This window comes from Rhipicephalus sanguineus, chromosome 4 (assembly GCF_013339695.2).
Source record: "Rhipicephalus sanguineus isolate Rsan-2018 chromosome 4, BIME_Rsan_1.4, whole genome shotgun sequence".
NCBI classification, from domain to species: Eukaryota; Metazoa; Arthropoda; class Arachnida; order Ixodida; family Ixodidae; genus Rhipicephalus; species Rhipicephalus sanguineus.
The window spans coordinates 14,871,704-14,897,880 of NC_051179.1; the positions used below are offsets into that span (position 1 = coordinate 14,871,704).

Below are 26,177 nucleotides of genomic sequence, written 5' to 3' on the forward strand. Positions count from 1 at the left end.
GGCAGGCAGATGTAGCCAAGTGTCATTTTCGGCTCTATATGCCATAGCAGAAATAAATTTCGGGGGGAGGGGGGGGGGGAGGGGCACAGGCCCGGTGTGCCCCCCCTGGCTACGCCACTGCCTATGGGATAACATTTATAGTAGGGACATGTGAACGAATATTTGAAACATTCGAATAATAAATCGAACAGTGCCGTAGCAAACTCTGACTTCAAATGAAGCAATTACTGTTCATAAAGACAAATATTTTTGAACAGTTTGTTTGAACATTTCAGAAGATCATTTGTGTCTCGACCGACACAAGGCCCGAGTAAAATTATGCTAAATTTCATGCATGTGCCTATAGCATAAGCCATAAACATGAAAATTCACGCAGTGGATCAGGCTGTGTCTTTTGGGGGGCCATACTTTACTGATAATACATGTAGTGAACATCAAAGTCCTCTGAAAAGTCCTATGCATGCAAATAAACTTCATTTCTTCTTAATGCTCCATTTGCGCTTTTAGTAAGCAGCGCTTCGTAACAGGCAATGCAGTGACAAAGACAGGCTGAAATTATAATACTAAGATGTGAACATAGTCTTGTATTAGTTGTAAAAGCGGCTCTTCATTATTCCAAAGTTATTTGATAATCCAGCATTCTATGCCTTCCATAACTCCATGAATTTGTTTTTCTTTCAGAACTTGACTAACAGCTGCAGCATGAGCAGCTCAGTGATCATGCACAATAATTTCGGGAAGTAAGAAAGCCTCCCCGTACCTGGTGCCTCTGGTATAAGACGTGTAACTGCCACAGGGCCATACATGAAGGAAGCACATCAGTCTCATGACAAGCTGCTTGATAGGACAAGCTTACTTGGAGCAAGAATTATAGGGGACAGCTATTGTCAATGTCTTGGCAAAGCAACGGAATTGACTTAAAACATTTTCACACCATCATCAACAGTTCCACTATGTGAGAAATGCTACAAAATTTGTATGCCGAAAACCCTGCTGTGGTTGGAGGTTGGTTTTCAACACACTTGTGCACATCTACAACCTGGGAGATTAGGGTCATGGGGTGCCTTTTTTTTTTTCTTTACCTTTTACACTTGCTTCTGTAGATCCCCAAAGGAGCAGCTCCCATGAGAGACCAAGGAATGCTTCTGACAATAGGCATCTCAAGATGCCTCTCAACCCCTCTATTCAGTTACCCCTATTTGAAATTCCCTAACTTCTTTCCCCTCGCCCCACCTCCACTACCTCCACTCACCTCCCCGTGAAAGTAGTGTAGCCTCTATATTCTTATCTGCATGAAGGAAATGTGAACAAAAAAGCAGGTATTTCTCTTCTAGAAAAAAAAAATAGAAAAGAAAACCGGATTCTCACTACTATTCCACCACCTCTCGACCTATTATGCTGTTATTGCCAACTACCGAGCAAAGACGCGGGGTGGGTGGCTTTCAGAAGAGAAACGTGAGCCCGACCAGCGGGTCCCCGGCAGTGGGGCAAAGTGCTTTCAGCCTTGCCTTCATTCAAGTCCCTCTCGAACACAAAACAAGCCAACCAAAACCGCGACTCGTTACGTGTGGCTCTCTTCCCCGAGCCCGCCACGGGAGGAGAAAAACAGACGTCGTTCCCGCAGCAGCGACGGCGGGGGGCCCCCACACCAACGCCGCCCCTTTGTTGCGGGGAGACAACAAGTGGAGGAAAGAAGAGAACACAGAAGCGCGCGTACCCTCCCCACCGCCGCTTTCAAAACGCCCTCGAGCAAGTCCTGAGACGCAAAGCAATAAAGTGGGCGCCCTGGCGCCCTCGACCCATTCCCCCCGCCCCTCCCCCCTAGCTCGGCGAACGCCGACCGACACTCGTACTGCACCGCAAATTGCCGCGCGGTGGCATGCAACTTCCCCTCTCCGCCATCTTTAGGTATTTTTTCGCAGAAAGCGCACAATGGGCCTGCTCTGGGGGTGCGAGGGGGAACTCCGTAGCGGCGAATCGCTCCGGCAGGCGCAGCAGCAATCCGTCAGCAACAAAGGCGCCTTACAATCGACCAGCGTTTCTCCCTTCCTGAGGGGACTGGCGGACGGGGGGCTTTCGAGACGAGGGGAGGAAGGGGGCAAAATACGCTCCGTGCGCGCACTTGTAGCGGCGCAGCGTGCACGCGTCGCAAACACGCATCCGTCCCTCTCCGCGCTGGTAGCGCGGGCCGCGGGAACTGCAACCACGGCTGGGCCGGAAGCCCGAGCAGAGACTCCGTAGCAGCGACAGTCGATCAGGGGGAAGTCAAGCGTCGCGGAGGCCTACACAATGTGACGCCTTCGACATCACGCTGCCCGCGCCTCTGAGAATATGTGGCTAAGAACAACTTATCCGCCGAGCTGTAACGAATAGGGACAGTGCACTGACGAGAAGGGCAGAGCGGTCCGATAATCTGACGCAATCTCTATGTATCGCTCTCTCTTGCTGCGATAGCGACCCGCACAGCGGCGCGAAACGCTCTTACGCGAAACGGACAGGACACAATGCATGCGATAAATACAAGGTGTTCGGACTTCTTTATCTGGGGCACTCAAGAACGTACCCGGGAACGTATGATCGATGGTGGTTGCTCGTTTGCATTGTTAACAGCGTAGCCTAATTATGACCTCAGCCCAAGCCTGTAGCCAAAGGGGGGGGGGGGGCTAGGTGCCCCCCCCCCCCTCGAAATGTTGATGAAGGCGGGTGTTTTACCGAGAAAAATGAAAATAGTTTTTTTCATAGTCAAGGCCTTCAGCACAGCGGCCAAACGCTACACAAAGGCGCGTTCACATGAAGATGACAACGTGAGTACGCGCCGCCACTAATCCTCCTTGGCCGCCACAAACACCAGTCTGCTTCCAGAACCGCACAAATCATTCCAGAATTGCACAAACTCAGCGGCTATAGTTCGCAAATTGCAGTATGTGTTGCGATGCAACTTTAAGAGATAATTATTTAAAGCTTTTTAATTGGTCAGCTGCGCATTTTGACTTCTCGTTGAAGTCCACCTTTTCGAGTATTGCAGTTTTTACGTGCAGTAGAAAGGGGGAAAAGAAAAAGAAAACAATACTGCGAACCCTGCGATGCCATCCCCCTAACAGGCATTCACTTCTGATACAAAAGCGTGGTGAGCATGCTCCCGCATTAATGTGTGGTGAAGCCACGATACATAATGCAAAAGCGGCGAAACTTACATGTCGCTCTTCGCTGCTGTGAACTGCACCAGGGTAGCCAGGGCCAAGCGTATTTAGCGCCGCGCAGGGAAAGAAAAAAGGAAGGTCAATGTGATTTCGCGCGTTGAAAGAGTGCATCGTGAGTAACCCTTCATAATGGAAATGACGGAGTACAGTCGAGTCGCATTGAATGCGTGCAGTGGGATCTAATAATTTATCGACCAAAAGATGATATCGCAGCAGGGCTTAAAGTCAGGGGGGCCCGGCGCCCCTTCTCCATTTTTTAAGGAGGGGCCCAGCCCCCCCCCCCCCCCCCCTCGGCAGGTCAGCTCTAGCTCTGCAGCACCCAACTGATATAAGCGCTGGAGCTTATTATTTTTTTTTACCATGCAAATATAATTTCCCCGCACAAATTACTAACTCCCCAATTTTCCGAATAATGTTTTAATCGCGATTATTCGGTTGACGTGGCGTCAGGAAAAAAAAAAGAAAAAAAAACACGTGTTGTCGCAGAGCTGAATGCAGTTCCCCGAGACACTGCACACCACAGGTTACCACCCTGTTCGAATAAGCAAGCTCCTTGGCACAGCATACTGTTTCACGAGGCACCTGAGCGTGGAGCTACCTCATCGTGAATCAGTGAAGGTTGACCTTGGTCTCTGTAGGTTACCAGTCAATTTTCATTCTTTTAGTTGTGCATTACGATCCTGGTATAATGCCAAGGATACATGCATTTTGCCTACTTTTTATGCAAGCAGGTGTGCAAGAAATATAGTGCCTGGGGTTCTCAATGCAGTGAGTCAACTAATGTACGTTCAGCGTTGCAGCTAGAGTTATCTTTCAGCTCATATCTTTAAGGTATGAAGCCAAGCGTCGGAAAAAAAAAAAGCGATAAGCACTATAGTTGGATACAACTTTAGAAGGCAGGAGAGGCCCCGCCCAGACGACCGAAGCGCGGCAGCCGATCGCCTCCGCGACTAAAGAAATAGTCCCGCTCATGCACGCGCCGATGTTCTCCGAAGGCGGAGCCACCGGCCGTCCCGTTCATGACGTCAGTCCCGAGTGCGCGCCCACTGGTGCAGGCTTGTGTTCATCCGCCTTTGAGGAGGCAATGCCGGCGCCTTCTAAAGTTGTATCCGACTATAGAGACTATTAGTCTACATTATAAAGCACACCTTTTTAGCACATGTGAGCATTATAATGCAAGTCCTATTTCTTGTTAATTTTTCACAATTGAAAATGTCATAAAACGCGAACACTCCTAACTCAAATTCCTATCAATAAAAAACCTAATTTTTGTGGGGACATAAAAGAAGCTTTGTTCAGTGTAATGAACCAAAACAAACGAGATCAGATGAATATTAAATACAGAGTGATTAAATAACCAAAAATTATGCACCGGCACTAGGGGCACCTTCGTATAACAGGCAGCCATATTAAATCTTGTGCCACGAATTTACTTATTAAAGTTCATTGCACACCTACTAATGTGATAAGGAAGTGTCCTATGTTCCAATGAAAAAAATAAAGTTATGACTGTTCGCGTACGGAAAAATACCAAAAAATATGAGTTCTGAGATAATCAACAAAAAAAGATTTCAAACAGGTGCAGCGCTTACACAAAGTGATCAGGAATGCTAAAATCCTCCATATTTATAGCTAGTTCTATCCTGGACCTTGCTCTCGTCTGCCTTTGCTCGAGCGGCACCTCGCCATTTTTTTTTTTTTTTTCTAGCTCGCTCTGCAGCATCAGCGCTGTGACGGAATGCTTTTGCGATGCGGTGCCAATCATTTGTGAGGCAAGCTTTTGCAGTGTAGAGGCCAGGCTCGATATGCAAACTTGCCTCAAAATATCAAATGTGCTTGTGTTGCCATTATTGAAATAACACACAGTGCCATACAAAGCAAATTTGATGACTGACAGGCACATACGTTTCCTTGAGCTTAAAGAACACATGTACGACATTGGGCGTCCACCTGGTGAGAAGTTTGCACTTGATATATGATCGTTAAATAACCAACAACATATTACGTATTAAGCTAATCTTATGGTGGACACAAAACACCATCTCCCACTAAAGGGAACCATGTGGGGATGCGAAGCAGCGCATGGGTCGACTTAAAAGTTTCGTTCACCACGGGCACCTTGCCTGACGTTAACGCGTCCTTGCAGGTGGAGCACACCATGAATTCACTGTAGTTGTTGTTACTCGTCCCGAACTCTTGTTGGAGCACGGCACGCGGGTTCATCGCCACGCCACGTGGGAGCACGTGGGTTCATCGCGCATCTGCAGAATATCGTTCCCCGACGCCATCACGTGACTGCTGAGAGAGTGTAAGGGGGAGAGGCCACAGCGTCTTACCCAGCCCCTTACACAGGCCCGAACGCGCTAGCGCGCGCCAACACACACGGTTCCCGAGGGGACGGTCGCCAATGCAAGGACGGACAGAGCCCCGAGCAAAAGCTGCTTCGCATCTAAAACTTCGTAAATCAGGGGCGTAGCCAGGGGGGGTACCGGGGGGTTTCAACCCCCCCCCCCCGAAATTTTTCAGTTTTGCTTGCGGGTATATACCCGCGCACATACAAACGCACTCACGAACATACATAAAGTATGGTTGAACCCCCCCCCCCCCGAAAAAAATTTCTGGCTACGCCCCCGTCGTAAATAGAAACTAATGCAGCAGAATGATGGGCGATAAATTGTACATCTAACATAAACATCCAACATAACCATCTAACATTACCAAAAACCAAAAAAAAATGACGTTTTGAAAAAAATTTGCTTTTTACACCTTAATCCTTTACATCCCGAGTTATTTTTAAAAAATCGTATCCGAAATCCAATTTTTTTAGTGCATGCTTGCATCGGCACATTGAATAAATACAGGAAATACGCTAGGAATAATACATTTATTTGTATAACCTTCATTCAAGCATTTGTTCAGTTCTAGAGACAGTTGGCTCCTTCACTACACTGTGATCGTCCCAAACAGAACATCTGTGGCGCGCGCACACACAAACGCACACACAGGCGAGTGAAATCAGTTGCATATTGCTGACAACCACCTTGCGCACTACAGAAATATTATTGTTTTGTAATTAATTAATTTTTTAATTAGGATTACTTAACTAAATTGTTGAATATGGACTTTAGGCAAAAAATGGCATTTGCAAAGTTCTAGAGCGTCTTTACAAACCCCCATTGCATAATTTGCAATAAAGTCTCACGTGTACCCTTTGTTGAAAACGAAATTCCGAGAAGAGGCAGAAGAGGGCAGAAAGTTTGTATACGGTCCCCAGCCCGGAGAAAAAGGTCCCTTTTACGGCCTCTCGGGCGAGCTCGGAACGCGCCCCCCTGGCTGTAACCTGACACCGCCGGGCAGCTGCGGGTGAAGAGAACGAGGGCACCGGACAGCGCTGTGACCACCGGGAGAGAAGGGAGGACGAAGACGACGCGGTGACGGGCCAGTCGCAAATCGCCCTCCGTGCCGAGAAGAAGCATTCAACCCATTGTGTATTCGCGTCGCGTTTTTTCTTGTTATAATTAAACAGTTATTTTGTTACCGAACGGACGCATCGGTCTTTCATTTCTTAACGAACGTGAACGACAAACTTTCTGGTGCCGAAACCCGGGACTCATCCTGCCGTGGACATTACAGTGTTCTCCAACGATTCCACGCCGGAACGTCCCTGTGATGATCGCCTGATGCCGTCCTTCCGGTGAGCGTACCAACGAACTGTTTATTCTGTGAACATGGAACGCGGGCGCAAAAAACGCATGGTCCTCCGGGCACAAGCCACACGTCTCATCAACGAATGTGAGCAGGGCAGGCAAGTTAGCCTCACACCGAACGAAGCAGGAGTGCTGCATGCCCGGTTGACATCCATACGGACAGAGCTCAACGCTGTCAACAACGAGATTGAGGCCTTGGTTTCTGAAGACGACCTGGAGGAAGAGTTCACGCAAGTGACAGAATATAATGACCGCATCGTGGAATGCTTGGCACGGCTGGAGCAGCAAAGGAACGGCGGCTCAAAAGAAATCTCTCCAGCTCTAGCTGCCCAGACTCGATCAGCTCAACAGGTTAGCGGTGACGTAATCGAAACAACGACGTCACAAAAACTGAACGTGAAATTGCCAAGGCTTGAGCTGATCAAGTTTAGTGGGCGACGGCATGAGTGGCAGCCCTTCTGGGAGTTGTTCGAACAGGTGGTGGACAACAACGATCAACTTTCCACACTGGATAAGTTCCACTACCTGAGGGCATCTCTCACAGGCGATGCAGCTGCGGTGCTTACCGGCCTACCCCCAACGTCCCGGTGCTACAACGACGCGAAGCAGCTTCTCAAAAAACGCTTCGGAAACGAAGAGCTTCTAATCCAGGAGCACATGAAGAAGCTCATCGACGTTACACCTGTGCGCGCTTCAGACGATGTGCGCGGACTTCGGCGTCTCTACGACACTGTGTCAGCGCATATCAGGGGACTCGAGACTCTCGGCCGGAAGATCGACAGCTTCAGCTCCATGCTGCTGCCCATCGTGCAACGAGCGATGCCGAAAGAGGTCCTGTTGGACTTCAGCCGTAAGTGCGTAGTGGAGACAGGCGGCCAAACTGACGATCATCAGGCTACCACAGACGGTTCATCGCTAACCACGGAGGAAGGAGACAGAGGTACTGTAAACACCTTCACGAGACTCTTGTCCTTTCTCCGAGTGGAAGTTGAAAGCCGTGAAAACCTGGCTGCCCTACAAAGCATGGACGTAAAGCAATCGCCGAAATACAGTCCCAAAGAAGGCCCCTCATTGCACGCAAGAAAAGAAAAGCATGCTCCATCTGCTGCAATGCTGCACCAAAATGCCACTCAGGAAAATTGCTTCTTTTGTGACGCTAGCAGCCACACAACACAGAACTGTGGCGAAAAGAGAACGATAGCAGAAAAGAAGACACTTTTACAATCTAATGGGAGGTGCTTCAGGTGCACGAAGAGAGGCCATCCGGCTCGAGAATGCCGATCTAACATACGATGCGCGAAGTGCGATAAAAGGCACGCCAGCACGATGTGTGACCCGACGTATGCAAAAACGAACGCACGACAGCCGAACGACCCCGTCGCAAACGCGCACATTACTCTGGAAGCTACCGTCACAGGCAGCGGAACCACCACAAAGAAGACAGTTTTACTGCAAACGGCGAGAGCTTGGTGTTGCGGAGAGACTTCCAAAGCTCGGGTGCGAATATTGTTCGACGGCGGCAGCCAACGCTCGTATATCACATCGGCTACGTCAAAGAGATTGGGATGTAAACTCATCGGCAGCGAAAGGCTGACAGTCGGATTCTTCGGAGGTCATCAAAAAGAAAGGCTGTTCAACAGAGTGTCTGTCAAACTAAAAACGAGAGATCAACGGGAATTCGAGCTAGATGTTCTGGAGACTGACATTATTTGTGACCAAATTATCCCTTCACCACCGAAAATATGGACCGACCGCCTTGCTGCACTCGGTTACGAAGTTGCCGACTTCAACAACGACGGTGACCCTCACTCTATCGAGCTGCTCATCGGGTCGGATCACTTTTGGCAGCTCACAACTGGCCGCACCACTAGGCTTGAAGGAAAGCTGAGAGCTGTTGAAACGGTGGTCGGTTGGACTATTCAAGGGCCTGTGGAGGGGAGTAACGAATCGTCCCAGTGCACACAAACAGTGGCGCTTCGAACGTCTGTCATAGAAAGAAATGCGGCTGACGTACTTACCAAATTCTGGACACTGGAATCTATTGGAGTAAATGACATCGAGAAAACGAAAGAACCAAATCCTACCATGGAATTTTTCGAAGAAACCGTCAAGCGAGTGGATGGTCGTTACGAGGTGGCCCTTCCTTGGAAGCCCGTAACATCGCTGCACCACAATAAGGAGATCGCCATGAAGCGTCTACACCACTTGACAAGGCGCCTTCAAAACTATCCAGACTTGTGTCAAGATTACGACTCAGTGATCAGACACTACGATCAACTGGGGATAGCGGAACTCGTCGATGACAGCATCAGTGAAGCCGACACTCTCTATTATATGCCACACCAGGCGGTGATACGCGACTCCCACAAGCTTCGAGTGGTTTTCGATGCCTCTTCACACGGGAACTCAGCGAAGTCACTCAACGACAACTTGGAGAGTGGACCGAACTTGACAGCAGATTTAGTCGGTTTACTCCTGAACTTTCGCCGACACCGAGTGGCGCTGGTTGCTGACATCGAACAAGCGTTTTTGCAGGTTGGTGTGAGACCTGCGGACCGAGATGCGTTGCGTTTTTTGTGGTTTCAGGCAACACCTAAACCTGGCGAACCACTCCCACCGATTGCAACTTGGCGCATGACTCGGGTTCCTTTCGGAACGACGGCTAGCCCATTTCTGCTCTCCGCAACGCTCCAACACCACTTGAGGAAATGCGAAGAGCAATACCCTCAAACCGCAAGTCGGCTCAAGAACAGTCTTTACGTGGACGACTTGCTAACGGGAGCTGAAAGCGAAGAAGCAGCACTGAGGCTGTACAACGAGGCAACCGAAATATTTGAAGCCGCCCAAATGAAACTGCACAAATGGTCATCTAACAGCGAAACGCTACGCAAGCAATTCCAGAGAGACTCCCCTGGCGCCATACATCTCGGTTATTTGTCGGGAGTGCTGAAGGTTTTGGGACTGACGTGGGATCCATGTGCTGACCGCTTAACGTTCTCTCCGTGCACGGATCGCATTCAGGCTGTCGAACACCCCACAAAAAGGTCCATGCTGCAAACAACGGCGCGGATATATGACCCACTGGGGTGGCTGTCTCCCTTTATCGTACGCGCCAAAGTCCTCTTTCAACAGCTGTGGCGCAGAAATATCGACTGGGACGACACTCTACCTGACGACATTGCGTCAGCCTGGAGAGAGTGGCTGGACGGAATCCTTCATCTGCACGATGTTCAAGTACCCCGGTATTACGGGTCACAAACGAACGGAGGGATGACGACCTGCCTTCACATTTTTGCCGATGCAAGTCCAGTGGCATACGGAGCGGTCGCCTACCTCACTCTGAAGGGTGACAACGGGACAAGTTCGACCATACTGATGAGCAAATCAAGGGTTGCGCCAGTCAAGGAAATTACTCTGGCGAGATTGGAACTAATGGCATGCCTGCTTGCGGTTCGATTATGTCGCTATATTTTGGATACCCTCGAAGAGCAGCCCCCGAACATCTGCCTGTGGACGGATTCAACAATCGCGCTCTATTGGATCCTGGGAAATGCCGACCGCTGGCAGCAGTTCGTGCGCAACCGCGTCACTGAAATTCAGCATCTCACGGACGGGTTCGCATGGAGACATTGCCCCGGAAAAGAAAACCCAGCGGATCTTCTGACACGCGGAATACCAGCTGCGCAGCTGGCGACAAACGAGCTCTGGTGGAACGGAGCGCCATGGATTTGCCAGGAAGAGATGGATTGGCCCCGATTGATTCCAGAGGCGACATTTAACGAAGCTGAGCTAGAGCAACGAAAGGATACAAGTGCACTGCCGGCTACGACATCGCCACCTGCTGGTTCGGCCATAATCGACCTGAAACAATACGGTAAACTCTCAAGGCTGATCAGAGTGACAGCGTGGATTTTTCGGTTCATCGAAAGAACGAAACGCCAAAGCCGAGAATTGGGATCCCTCACATCGGACGAGCTGAATAAAGCGGAACAATATTGGATACTTCGTGAACAGAGAGAGGGATTTCCAAGAGAAGTTGCGTGTGTCACCAACGGAACGCGAATTCCACCTGACTCACCTTTGAGAAATATTTCACTGATGATTGACAGTGATGGAATTTTAAGAGTTGACGGAAGGCTGCAGCGTAGCCAACTCGACTACAACGAGAAGCATCCCGCTGTGTTACCTAAGAAGAGCAACCTGGCCGAGCTTCTCGTCTTGCAGTGTCACCGACAGGTGTTGCACGGAGGAATGCGGGACACACTGACGCAACTGAGGGAGCGCTTTTGGGTGATCGGGGCGAGGCAGCTGGTAAAGAGAGCCGTAAAGGCGTGCGTAACGTGCCAGCGTTTCCATTCAAGGCCAGCGAGCCAAGTGACCGCTCCTCTTCCAAGCGATTGCATCACCCAGGCCTATCCTTTCGAAGTGACCGGTGTCGACTTTGCTGGCCCTCTTCTCGTCAAGGGGGTAACGAAGACGAAGTCGTACATTGCTCTCTTCACATGTGGTGTCACCTGGGCAATACACCTCGAGTTGGTGAATGACATGTCGGCTGCTTCATTTTTGCTTGCCCTCCGCCGATTCATATCTCGACGAGGTCTACCTATAGCACTATTTATAGTGACAACGCGCTCACGTTCAAGAAGACGAGTAGGGATCTGGCCACGCTCTGGACAGTTATCAGAAACGAAGAGGTTAAGAACTTCGTCGCCAACTCTCGCATACAATGGAAGTTCATTGTGGAGCGCGCGCCGTGGTGGGGCGGATTTTATGAGCGCTTGGTTGGACTCACTAAACAGGCTCTGAGGAAAACGCTGGCAACGAGCAGTCTCGGATTTGAAGAGCTCAGCACAACGCTAAGTGAAGTGGAGGCCATGTTAAATTCGCGCCCCCTGACACATGTCTATACCGAACCCAACGAGCCAGAACCGCTTTGTCCAGCCCTATTTTTGACGGGAAGACGGCTGACGTCGCTGCCTAATCTACAACGCCAGGAGATCGCAACCCTTTCCTCTTCCCACCTTCAAGAGATTTTGTCCAATCGAGGTAAACTTCTGAACCAGTTCTGGAAAAGATGGACAAATGAATACTTCAAAGAACTACGGAGCTATCAGCTAAAAGGAAAAACGCCAAGGGAGCTGAGAGCTGGCGACTTGGTACTGCTGAGTGAATCGATGCTACCAAGGCAGATGTGGAAGATGGGAGCCGTTGAATCAACATTTCCTGGCCGCGACGGCAGGATTAGGTCGTGCCATGTACGAATGCCCGGAGGAACAGTGCTTCGACGACCCGTTCAACTACTGCACCCGGTTGAGCTGTATAGCTAAAGGCAAATGACGGCGTCATTTCGGGGGGGAATGTGTTGAAAACGAAATTCCGAGAAGAGGCAGAAGAGGGCAGAAAGTTTGTATACGGTCCCCAGCCCGGAGAAAAAGGTCCCTTTTACGGCCTCTCGGGCGAGCTCGGAACGCGCCCCCCTGGCTGTAACCTGACACCGCCGGGCAGCTGCGGGTGAAGAGAACGAGGGCACCGGACAGCGCTGTGACCACCGGGAGAGAAGGGAGGACGAAGACGACGCGGTGACGGGCCAGTCGCAAATCGCCCTCCGTGCCGAGAAGAAGCATTCAACCCATTGTGTATTCGCGTCGCGTTTTTTCTTGTTATAATTAAACAGTTATTTTGTTACCGAACGGACGCATCGGTCTTTCATTTCTTAACGAACGTGAACGACACCCTTTTCCAAACGGCACAGAAAGCCCTGGAAATACAAAAAAAGAACACGTGACCAGCGTGTGAATATATATATATATATATATATATATATATATATATATATATATATATATATATATATATATATATATATATATATATATAATGAAGGGAGACTTTAAGCCCTGTACCGCACTGAAAGAAGTCATTCCCAAGTAATTATGGCTTTTTTTTTTCCAAGAAGACCTGCGACGCTGCATAAGAGGTGTCTCAAACATTGCGGCCTGCAGACCTTTCGCTAGCGGCCCGGCCCGCACATGATCCCTTATTTGTTTTCTTAATAAGTATGTTCATGACCTACGCAGACGAGACTGGTCTCAAGCATTTCTTTCGTGAGGCACCACACCTGGTCACAGTGTGTTAGAATTAGAACATAATGGTGGAGCAAAAGCTACATTTCAGAATCGGCATTCAGATTTCCAGATCTCAGTCATTCACGAGGTCAGTATCGATATGTTTCTCGACACCTGACGTCAAATCCCCTTCACAAGTGGCCCATATATGAGATATGGGAAAGGCCTTCTGTGAAATGGCAACGTTAGCTGACATTTTGTCCAAAGTCCCATCACAGCCGCCATGCTGGAGTATCAGTACCAGTCCGAGTACCAGCTGCGTCCATGCCGTTACGTGCAAGCTATCCATAGGAGAGCGAGTAATTCGAGTGACGAAGAGTACGCACCGGACGCGGACCGCTTGTCGTCCGAAGCAGCAGCTGCGGCGGCGGCTGCCGCTGCCGCTGCCGCAGCGGCCCTGTGGTCCTTAAGGGCTGCAGCCGCGGCGGCTAGGTGTGTGGGCGGTGGCGGCGCGGCCAGCGATGACAGCGCCAGTAAACCCGCCGCCGTGCTAGGAGGCAGCCCCGCTCCCGGGGGCTGCAGGCCGGCCATGGCCGCGTGGGACAACATAGGCAGCGGAGGCGCGGGCATCTGCTGCGCCTGCATTTGGTGCTACACGAACAGAAGCCAAGGCAAAAGCAAAGCTCAGCACAAGGCAGAAGAATCGACGTCCCAAGAGGCTAAGGGCGCTAGTAATAGAAGAAAGAAGCCACGCTACATCGTCGCCATCGTAACCTAACCCCCACAGTATGTAGTCGCCTTCCAACTCTCCTCAGGCTACTTCAACTGGATGTATTATTTGCACAGAACACCCAACGCTCGCAAAATGACTGATCCGTCACTTATGCAGTTAATTTTCGCAGTGTACCCTATCACATTTCCCTTCACCATCACTGAGAGTATGAGCAAGCATTAACGTCCGTTGATCAACAAACAGGCCAACACGGCGGAAACACCGCGCGAGGAAGCACAGAATCTGTTTAAAATCTGTTCGTGCTGCATTGTGTTTTACCAACTGCTGAAGTACATTCCTGCTTGTTATTGAAGGTCAGAGGGCTAACGGTTCATGAATATGCAAATATGTTAATTATAAGGAGGAAATACGTTTTCTTTTTCTCGACCGTAGAGCCTGTGAGCTAGCTGTTGGTCCGTAAATGATATTCATATGAATGCATAATTGCATACGGTGACACAGTCCCATAAAAAAAAACATTCGTTAGAGCTGAATTTTTTTGTCTTACAGCAGACAAAATACATGATTTAGTATTGTGTAAGCGGGACGACAGAGCTCCCTAAATTCGTGATAGTGATGTGGTTAAAAAAAAATCTCAATGTATAAAATGAAAGCTTAAGCGGACCCCGATGGCAGTGAACATCACGGATCAATATGGCTGAACATACCCCGATAATGGCATTGAGTTCGGTCATCGTAACTTGTTTGGCACGTTCCACAGCTGCCGCGACTTGTTGTTGGTGCTGCGTTGCAGAGGAAAGCAAATAGTAGCATAGGCAACGATCGCCCGAAAGCAAAACGCATGTCGGTAACAAACACTGGATTCATTAGGAACCGACTGTCTGCTTACGGGTGCAGAAACAATGGCTAAATCTACGCAACAGCAATACTACATATCGAGGCGTGCATTCGTTACGAACGCACAGTTTACATATGATTGATTTGGCAACGAACCTCTTGCGACAGGAAAGGCAGGATCTGAGCGATGATTGCGTTCAACCTCTTGGCAATTTCGGTCTGAAAAAATAAAAGTAAATGAGAACCTAGATGTCTGCTACACTGACCTAGGTACACAGGTCAAGCCTGGGCACAAGAATGCATGTGCCATTAAATACTCGTTCAAGATGCACAACATCGCGGGCTCTCAGTGCACTCACCTGCTTGTGCATTTCCACATTAAGACCGTAAGACATTTCGTAGTACTGCAAGGCAAAAAGAATGGGCATCAGCGACGAAGCACTACCATCGTCGCAGCGGCACCTCGACAGCGTATATTGCTCACCATGACGTAGTGCCTCTGCATCTCGGTCTTCTCGCCGGCCAACTTCTCGCACTCGAGCTTTAAGCTGTGGTACTGCGCTTGGAGGAAGCCGAATTCCTCCTTGATGCGATCGCATGACTCAGTCACAGTGAACTTGAACTGCTGGCCCGCCTGCGGCGGTGGACCCTGCAGAACGGGAGAGGGATTCGTTGCAACTAAAGAGCGCCGCAGGCATGATTGCGAAGCCCGGGGAGGGGATTTCACAGCTCATAAACAGGAATTTTTGTACGCCCTTTGTAGCCTTTAATGACCTATTGTTCAGGCTGATCTCAGCAGTCATGGACGTCCGCCGCACCTGACAGCTTACTTTTGAATGAAATTTTAGTTTTCGTTTCCTCGGAAACCATATTCAGGAATGTTCTTGCGAGTCTTCGGAAGCACAACAAAGTATACCCACATACAAACACACACACGCACACACACACACACACATGGGTGTGTTGTAGGCCCGTCGCCAGGAATTTCTTTCGGCGGGGGGGGGGGGGGGGGGGGGGGAGAACGCACTGAAGGCCTTGCTAGTTGACAAGAACATATATTTTTATTATCTTCGGCAAGACACCCCCCTCCATAAAAAATGCCGGGGGGGGGGGGGGGCAGGGCCCTAACCCCCCCCTCAACCCTGGTTACGGGCCTGGGTGTGTGGAACCCGTCCCTCGAAGTAATATTCCGGCTACGCCCCTCGTCGCGTGTTTCCAGCCTAAAAAAAAAAAAATCCGGCAGATACCACGCGCACTGTGGGAATCGATGTAATGCGAAGCAGTTGTTTGCCTTTGAGGCAAATGAAGTCATTCATGTCATGACATCTAGTTCCTATGTCATGCATTCATGCATGTACAATCTTTAATATAATGAAACGTATATTCTGGTATATGCAATGCATGACCTGTCGTTTATGTTCGTCGCGCACTCATGATTATGCAAAGTTCCTTCATTTGTATGTCATGCCTTTTGCCTTATATTTTTGCTTGAGCGAGTTGTCTTTGTCTTTGCTTCATCTTGTTATTATACACTTTGTACTACTGTTTTGCATAGCGAGTTGTTTGTTCTTTACTTTATATTGTCTTCATTTTATGCTACTGTTTGCCTTGAAAAAGTTCCACGTGTTATTCATCATTGTAACCCCACTCTGCAACGACTCCAATAGAAGTTAGCAGTATTGTCAAAAAAAAAAAACATAATAAATAAAATGAATACCAATTTTGGTGTATATCCAGTTAACGAAACGGCCGGAAGCGCACCAAGACAGTGTCGTGTAAACCATGCCGCACGTGACATGCATGTTATGATTTGCGTGTTAGGACCTGTCATTTATGTTCGTCGTCCAGTCACGTCACGCAGTCCCAGTTTTGGTGTATATCAAAGCTAGGGAAACGGCCGTAAGCGCACCATGAGCGTGGCATGTAAATCATGCTGTACACGACATGCATGTCATGATTGTCATGTTATCACCTGTCACATATGTCCATCGTACAGTCACGTCATGCAATACCGATTTATGGTGTATATCAAGCCTGCGAAACGGCCGCGAGCGCACCACGAGCATGACATGTAAATCATGCCCCACAGACATGCATGTCGTGATTTTCATGTTACCGCCTGTCATTTATATTCGTCATACGGTCACGTCACCAAATACCAGTTTTGGGGTATACCAAGCTAACGAAACGGCCGCAAGCGCACCATGAGCGGGGGGCATGAATGTCATAGCGTACACGAAACGCATGTCATGATTTCATGTTACCACCTGTCATTTATGTTCGCCATACAGAAATGCTACGTTGTACCAATTTTGGTATTATCCATATAATTAAACGGTCGCGAGCACCCCAAGACCATGTCATGCAAATCATGCTGTACATGACATGCGTGTCATGATTTGCACGATAGGACCTGTCACTTATGTTTTTCACACAATCTTATCACGCCGTAGCAATTTTGGTATATATCAAGTTAACGAAGCGGCCACAAGAGCACCAAGGCCGTGGCACGTAAATCATGCCATTCATAACATGCATCTCATGATTTTCATGTTATGACCTACCATTTATGAAGGCAAGAAGATTACTTGTAAGTCTCGTTTTTCGTTGTTAGACACATTATTAATGAGAAGGGTATAGGGGATGTAATTTTTAGTAATTAGGATATAAATGTGAATAAAGTAAAGTGGACGATAAGATAACTTGCCGCCGGCAGGGACCGAACCTGCGACCTTCGAATAACGCGCCCGATGCTCTACCACTGAGCTACTGCGGCGGTCATCCTCCCGTCGACTTTATGGGGTATATATGTTCATATAAACATAGGATCGAGTGTAAGTCAGCGCCGATGGCAGCCATGGCGGCGAGTGTGGAACGCTTTTTCTGCCTGAGGCGTCACGTAAGACGTGATCTCCTTACAAGCTGGCAGCTGACCAATAATCCGTCGCATACTACCTGAATGCACCAAGTCTGCCAGAAGGAGACATAGACAGATAGATAGATAGATAGATAGATAGATAGATAGATAGATAGATACGCTCAAAGTCGCAGAAGTTCGCTAAGAAATTTCGCTTCGCATTTAAAAGGGCAATAGCGGAACTTCCGGCCACCGTCACATGCGGGAGAGTCACGTGACCTGCACAGAAATGTCGCGCATGACGTCATATACCGCAAAAACTTGAATGAGAGGGCAAGAGGGCAACGTTCTGTCTGGCGTTGCATGAGTATCGTTGTCAGTGCTAGGCCTCTAACAGGGCGGGGGGGGGGGGGGGGACCTACGCGTATGTTGTGCTGATTCGCGGTTCTCACTATTTTTTTTGCCAGCATTGCATCACTACCAGAAGATATATTTATATCTGGGGTTTAACGTCCAAAAACCACGATATGATTATGAAGGATGCCGTAGTGGAGGGGTGCGGAAATTTCGACCACCTGGGGTTCTTTAACGTGCACCTAAATCTAAGTACACGGGCCTCAAACATTTTCGCCTCCATCGAAAATGCAGCCGCTACGGGCCGGGATTCGATCCCGCGACCTTATGGTCAGCAATCGAGCGCCATAACCACTAGACCACCGTGGTGGGCGTTGCCTTCTTTTTTTTTTTAAATCAGTTTTTCCTCAAGAACACTAGGCGAAAACAAACGTGTTCATGACTATGGCTGCACGAAGCGTCACACGATGTCGACACCACCGGGATACTGTACGCGCTAAAAACTTCTCTCGTGATTTTGCCGCAGCGGTGATACAATGTTACCAAAATTAGATATAATTTAAAGGCAGTTAGCATCACCATTTAGTGGTTTGCGCAAACGTAAAGGTATACGTATACGTACGTACGTAAACGTTTACGTATGGGGAGCTAAAACTTTTAGTCCCTATTATGCACAACAAACAATGGGACCAAGCAATTCGGCCGACAAATCGAAAGACAGCGTAGAAACGAAAACTGAGCAGTGTCCCGATAATATCGTCCGCGAGCACGGCACGAATCCGTACGCATGCACAGCTGCAATGCACGCCCGCGAATCGCGCTCGAGGAGGCCGCTGGGAGTTGTTGCTAGGAGCGAACGTAACCCTCGTGTCCGGGCCGGGGTACGACCGTAAACCGCAGCTGTGGTCGAGTGGTTCCAGCGTTCGCCTCTAATGCGGCAGGTACTGGGTTCGATTTCCAGTGCCGCCGCGCACTAACCGATTTTTTTTTTTTTTAACAGGGAGAGAAGGTACCCCAGCCTGACGCTCGGTGTGTGGCTACTCATTTTTCGAGAAGGCAGCCCCTACCTTCTTTCACTCACTTTTACCCTCCGCCACACTGCGCTGAGCCGTGCTACAATTTATGGGTTGCAGAAATATTCGTCGTTCTTGTCCTCAAACCACTGCACGAGCGTAATTCGAGTTTTGCTACAACCGGAAGGGAACGTGCTCCTATTCGCTGCAGTTTTGTACGAGCCTCAGACGATGAGAAGATATACACCACGCTCAGGAAGCAGTGTAGGTTTGAGCAATCGCGATAACGACCTTTGCGCCTGATCGATATTTGTGTAGCAATCGTTACTTACAGTTCTCAATATTCAGCAGATACGGAAAAAAATAGTTCGTGTTCATGTTTTGAAGGTGCAATAAACCGCACCAATTGACCATTACCTACGTTACATTTGTGAATATTCAGCGGCGGAAAACGTGTGAAGGTTTCACACGTATAGTGGCGACAAGCGGAATACTTGGCCCTGTTCAGTGCAATGAGCGAACACTGAGACACGCTCCACGCTCACATTGGCAGGCAGGTGTCACGTGATACGAGTCACATTTGTAGTTTTCTTTCGTTGTTGTAGGTGCAAATGTGAGTGACCAGATCGTTGGTGTCATCACAGCTGAGCCAAAGGAACACACAGCATTGCAGTAACCGCGTACACAATGGCTATTATAGATTTGTTTTCGACAAGCCCGTGCCACCCCCGAATTTTTTTTTTTTTTTTTTGCCATAGCATATAGAGCACGAAATTACACTCGGCCACATCTTCCTGCCCGGCCCCCACTTCAGATCAAGGAGGTGCCCACCCCGAAAAAAATTTCTGGCTACGCCCCTGGTTGGGAGGATCACGCACATTTACAACAGCCCAGAAGGGATTATGGCGGCACCCAAGCAGCCATCGTGGAAAAAGAGCGTAGATCTGCTTGAATTTTAACACTAGCACTGAGTGCCAGCAGGGTCCTTTCAGCAAGCTAGCACCGGTGTTCTTATGCGCAGAAAAAAAAAAAAGCTTTCTCGCCAGCCCGACTGATTACCATCCGCGATTGGCCAAATGATTAAACATTTATTATATGACGAACTGCAATCAGACCGTGCTGACACGTCATTGGCACCAGCGGGCAGAACCGACCAACCTGCGCAGAGAGACTGGCGAAGCCAGCCGAATCGCGAACGTTTACAAGAACATACGAATGTCTCGATATGGGGTTGACATTAGTGAACACCACCGTCTGGACAAAAGAGCGACTGAAGCAGCTATCACGACGCCTGAGAAGCTAGCGGAGCTACCGTGGCGCAGTCCTCCTTTCTTCGGAGCACGTTCACTCCCTGCACCGAAAAGGAATAACGCGCGGAGGACACAACTGCGACAGAGTTGACACACCACGGGAGGCCACGTTCTTCGACGGTCGTGCGCACCCGGCCGATTGAGGCGTCGGCCGGCGCCGCTCTACGCGCAGCCAGCGCCGACGACCCATCAGCGTGTCGACCTCGAAAGGCGCGCTACATCATCGCAACAGCAGCGGTGGCGGCACACGTCAGCCGAGCGGAGCGGCGGCGAGAGCGCGCAAACGAGGAGGCGAGGAGAAAAAGCGGCCCAGCAGGCGACGACCCGCACTTCAGCAGTGTGTGTGCGTGTACGCGAACAAGACGGCGCACAAAAAAAAAAAAAAAAAAAAAAGAACGCGGCGTGTGAGAGCGCCGCCCCGCTTCGGGAGCAGCGCGCTTCCACCGAACAGCATCGAAGTGCGTGCCGGTGGGAGCCACAGTATCAAACTCGAGACACGTTTGCTGCGCACGATGTTCACAGGGCGAAGCGATAGCGAGCACGAAAGTGTTGCTGTCAGTTCGTTGCTCGGGCCCGCACGTGTCGTGTAGAGCAGATTTGATTGCTATCAGAAATTGAGTCCGCCTCTTTTGCCTTGTCGCGCAAGCGGACACGTGCACAGTCGGCCACCGCAGTGTATTTGTGCATACAATGACACTTGCGACCTTAGATACGACTCTTTTTTATTTTATTGTCTGCCATGCATCATCGACTTGTATAAATAAATGCGCGATATATGCGATAACTTATGTACCTGCGGAATAAGGTAACTTCTCTCGGATAAAAACGACAAACAAACAACTGGACAAGAGAGAGATGAAAAGAAAACAAACGCATTACGCACTGGTACGGCAGCAAACAAACAACTGGACAAGAGAGAGATGAAAAGAAAACAAACCCATTACGCACTGGTACGGCAGCAAAGTTTTCTGAAGTTCAAAGGTGCGCTGACTCAGTAGTGGATTCGTTTGCTATTATACGTCTCGCGCACAGTTCAAGCCAAAACGATAAATATTTCACTTGGAGCATTGGCCAAGTGCAATTCGAGGCCTGCGGACAGCGGTTTATAACACCAGACAGGCAACATGCGAGAAGAGTGGCTGCAGAGTCGCAGTGGCCACAGAGCAGTTCGAGTTCCCTACAGTTTGACAACATCATCGGGGACGATAATCTAAAGACACAGCGTGATTCCATGTCCTAACTGATCACACCTCGTGTGCCGTGTTGCGCTGTGCGCTGCGGCCAAAAGCGCTTAGCCAGTTTGCCATTCCATGCACTGACCGAGGCTGCCTTTATGAGCCAATTACAACTCAAGATATGATGACTGACAATGTCTAGAATAACACCCGGATCACCTGCGCCAATCATCGTCTTCGTCGACGCGGCCTTTCGATCCGTACCCCTTCTTTTGCAGCGACTACAGCATATATGCACAGAGCAAACGGGTTCGAAACAGTTGCTCCGACAAAAACCATATATGCGCGACTGCAGCTACACTCGTGTGCGTCCCTTTTGCGTCACTTTCAACCACCTGCAGCGTCTCAGCTACGCAACCGCCGGATAGACAGGACATCACGTACGCCAGCATGATGTCTCAGTTGGCGCCAGCACGGACCGCGCAATGCATGCATGCATCGCCATTGCACGTCGTGGCATCCTCTGCATTGCTGTATGCAACTTCGCTGCCATGACATCTAGGAATACTATAATAATGTGGGTCGCAACTAATAAGCACACACATGTGCAGCGCTTAATAGAAGTGGGAAAATGTCAACTTCCCGGGGTCACGTGACCTGAGCAGAAACGCCATGTATGACGTCATGGCCGTACAATATAAATACAAGACGAGGTTCTACTTGGAGTTGCATAATCATCGCTATTTTGCGAGTGTCGGTGGTTGGCCCGTGTCATAGGGGGCTAGTAACATACGCGGTGCCCCTCCGCGGTTCTATTTTGTCGACATCACCATTGCCAGAGTCGACAGCGACGTGCCGCTCTGCCAATGACGTCATACGTGACGTTTCTGCTAAGGTCACGTGACCCTGCGCTGTTGAGGCGCGAATACTCTCTCCCGTTAAAAGATGCATATTTTCATTATTATAGAAAAATGCATATTTTCATTATTTATTTTCGGTAAAACACCATGTATCATAACCCCCCCTCCCCCCCCCCCCCCCCCCCTGGCTACGGGCCTTCGTACGCCTGTCCGAAGTTGCCTTGAAATAAACGATCTCCTATTGTTTTGCCGAGCACGCGTTGCTTGCTCATCGCGGCAGTATGTCGCAATCCACCATGTGTCTTTCTCTGACACAGTACGTTGCTTCTTCATCACTGAGCCGACGGTCGAACCACCGTCGAGGAAGATGACCACAGTAACCTAGCTTTTCTTTTTCCACTTCGAGCTAAAAATTTCCGCTTTTATAGGTCGGCTACGTGTCATTTACCAACAAAGCACATTGAAAGCTTCGTATCTGTGCTACAAAATAACGCTGATGGGAAGCGTCATATTCCGAAAGATCCACACAGACGCCACAAACGTTTAAGTAGAGCTCTTTGTGTCGCAATAGAAGATAAATTCCAGAAGCGACCGTCGAGAAATGTGTCAGTTTCCTGGTTTAAAAAACGACAAAAGAAGGCATATTGCCGTGGACGGGTTGCAACGTGCTGTCTTTGCGAGGAAAGCGATCTGATCTCACTGCTAACACCATGAAGCATAGACACGTAATATCTCCACGTTTTGACGTCGACAACCGCCGATGGGAGGCATACTGGGCGATCACACGCAGGTTCCAGCCACACGGTAGGCGACACAATTCTTTTCGGTCTTTGCATTTTTTTTTTTTTAAGCGAGCGGCCTCTTGTCACATGCTTCGAGATTGGATTCAGCGACAAAGGAGTGTCACTCCGCGGAGCGCGATAAAAGCGTGGAGCTTCCCGCCCTCCGAAACTCGTCCCAGTTTTTTTTTTTTTTCATCTCTTTTTACTCAATGGCACGTTTTTGAGCCACGCCTTCCTGCCGGATCGCACACTCCGTGCGGCAGGTGTTCGAAGCATGTCCCGGGTGGACGGACGTGACAGTCGAGAGCGCGGCCCCTATCTGCGCGCATGCGCTGTACATTCGCGTTTATTAAACGGCAAACACGAACTCGGCGGGAAGCGAAGTTCGTTGATAATGCCGTCAGCCCGCCCTACGAACCTCGGTGTTTATGTGGGGTGGCGCGCCGGTGATAGAAAAGTTTACAAGCTCGGAAGATAAGCGGGTCTGTTTGTAGACGAAACGACTCTGGCTGCGATAAAAAGGCCGGCCAAAGCTTCCACAGACTTGCAAAGTCAATTGCCGAATTGTTTGGTTCAGAATACAGCGTAAACAACACAAATATGAAGTATATATGTTATATCCCCATATTTACAGAAAATCAGCTGATGTCTCGTGAACCCAATACGTATAGTTTCGGGAAGCAAAATGTAAATTGAAACGAGGATATGCGCCCCAGATTATTTGCATGTCCCAATTTCCCGACCACTCCCGACGATTGCGTACAATAGAGGAAAACCGATTGTCATTAGTAATGGACAGGGCGTTACGAAAGAGCCGGAGATGATGCAGCACTGTCGAAACGATATGAGAATCGGAACAAGTGGCGGTCTGCCAAATTTCACAGCGGCTAACCTGGAATTATCGGGAGATTCCATCGTCTTAAAGAACACTGCAGCGCGTTCTGTACGTCTCGCCCAAGCAGCTCTCATGGGAGGCGAGTAGATCGATGAACACAACTAAGAAATGGGAGCTTTCACCGTTTACCGCGGATCTCGCAGGCTCGCGTATCTTGCACCTAACACTGTGAGTTATTTGGCACTTTCCAAAACAGTTACTGCGCGTGCACGAGCAAGTATACATTTTGCAAGAGAACAAACAGCAGCTCAGCTTCGCAGAACATATTATTTTTTCCACTGAACGTTCGTCCCCCCCTTCCTATCTGTACACCATGGAGCTTAAATGCGGTACGAGATTCCGGCAGTAATTTTTAGAGAGCATCTGTAGAGCTGGCACACTTTCGCTGAAATATGGGGTGAACGCGCCCTGAGCGAGAAAGGTATTCCGTGAACTAAAGTTTTCGTTCGGAATTTAATCTTGCAGGAAAGCAAACTTACAGATTTCTGCGTGTTAATTTGCGGCGTCATTTGCACGCGTTATCATATTCCCTTCGTGCTCATAAAAATTTGAAGTTGCCATTTCTCGCGATGCTACTGCTAGTCGTCATATCTCCCATTCTGTGTGGGAGCAGAAGGTAGTTACCGTGAGAGACAATGCTCAAATGGCACGAAAGAAAAACAAATGAATACGTCGTTTTTCGCCCCGAGATCACACAGACGCAAACAATCGCCACTCATTCACATGCGCTCCTGTGAAACACCTGCCGTAGCCAAGTCGATTTGTGACAGATATGTGACTAAAAAAAAAAAAAAAAGAAGAAGAAGCGAGCACCTGCAATGTCTACTTTCAGAATCCACTTATACTGGTAATGGATGTGCACAGTGTTAATGTCAAAGAAATTGCGAGCGAACAGACCCGATACCAAGCACGGTGCTTTGGTCGACGATGCTATCCGTTATCTGAGGTGAACTGAACAATGCCTCTCAACTGCTATATAGTGTCCGCTTGACCTTCTCTTTGAGAGAGTTCATTGTTGAGTTAACTTCGTCTGTGACGTAGACACGAAAATGGAGAAGTCATCTCGCATTACTGCATGAGTGAGACCAACATCCCACTTGTTTATCGCTAGTTTGGCAGCTTCTACTTCGCAGAATAACTATTGCTTGGTCAATTAGAACAGACATGCAACACAGCGAACACATAATGTGTCATTGAAGCGGGATAACATTTTCCAAGAACACGCGAAGCTTGTATGTGGATGCACACACATACAAGCCCCAATTGAATCTACTGACCACGAGATACTTCTTGAAAGTCACCACATTCGAGAATCTGAGACATGCAGAGGGATGCAAATGCACGATACGCCACCGTGCGAATACCACAGCCCGGAAAACAGGCGGCGTAAAAAGATTACTTCCAAAGAAAATCGTGGGGCGTGGTCTCGCGACTAACATTTGCGGTTCGGACATGCAGGGCGTGGGTGTCTGCGGGCCGAAAAAATGCAGTGCCGTTCTCAAGCCCCGTAATCAGACCCGTAGCCAGGAATTTTTTTCGGGGGGGGGCACTTGCTGAAAACCTTCACTATTTGAGAAAAACACCTATTTTTATTATTTATTTTTGTAAAAACCACCTACTTCACTAAAATTTCGAGAGGGGAGGGGGGGGGGGAGCGGGCCCTCAGCCCCCCGGCTACGGGCCTGCGCGGAATATACAGAATTTCATACTGAATCTTTTTAAGTATATGCGCGTTTTTAAAGTATATTTTCTTATTTCCTTTACGTATGTTCGCCCTCACAGTGCAACTGGTTCCTTGCTGAGCGGCTAGTGCACTCCGTGAAGGTAATGAGAACTAACAGACAATAACGCCAAGGAAAGTATAGGGGGTGTTATCTGTAGTATGCAGAATATAAATGTGAAGAAAGTAAAGTGGACGAAAAGATTACTTGCCGCCGGCAGGGACCGAACCTGCGACCTTCGAATAAGTATTATTAGAGGCGGAGTGCATGAAGCCGCAAGTAGTCCACGCCCACCTCCTCCATTGTTAAAAAAAGCGGAAGTACAGGGAACCCTGGCCATATACGACTTCACTGTAAAAAAACGCAATGAAGTCTGAGCTTGCTGACCCTTAACGCAGCTGAGCAATGAATATCACTAAGAGCTGTAAAAACCTTTCACTTTCGAGTGCGTCTGCCACACCGACTTGGGACACACTCGCTTGAGACGATTTTCAGCGATCTAACTGACGTGCACACATGAGACGCCCAATTATACCAGCTCATTGCGGGGTAAACAGGCACAGAGAACACAAAATCCACCCTGACCAAGGCAACTAAGTGCCGCTGCCGACATGGTCGATCAAGTAAAGCACAATGCGAGCACACAGTGAGAAAAATAGGCCACAATG

The 26,177-nt window shown here is 49.0% G+C and overlaps 1 protein-coding gene across 2 annotated transcripts in view; it reads right to left on the reverse strand.

Moving 5' to 3' along the window:
• LOC119389451 (transducin-like enhancer protein 4) overlaps positions 1-26,177 on the reverse strand; it is a 79,632-nt gene that overhangs the window by 30,329 nt on the left and 23,126 nt on the right. For both annotated transcript variants that reach the window (XM_037656717.2, XM_037656716.2), the window contains exons 2-7: positions 15,027-15,191; positions 14,902-14,946; positions 14,699-14,761; positions 14,413-14,487; positions 13,359-13,623; positions 3,195-3,217 (exon numbers count right to left, since the gene is read on the reverse strand). In XM_037656717.2, the coding sequence (XP_037512645.1) occupies positions 3,195-3,217; positions 13,359-13,623; positions 14,413-14,487; positions 14,699-14,761; positions 14,902-14,946; positions 15,027-15,191 (636 nt within the window). The remainder of the gene's footprint in view (positions 1-3,194; positions 3,218-13,358; positions 13,624-14,412; positions 14,488-14,698; positions 14,762-14,901; positions 14,947-15,026; positions 15,192-26,177) is intronic.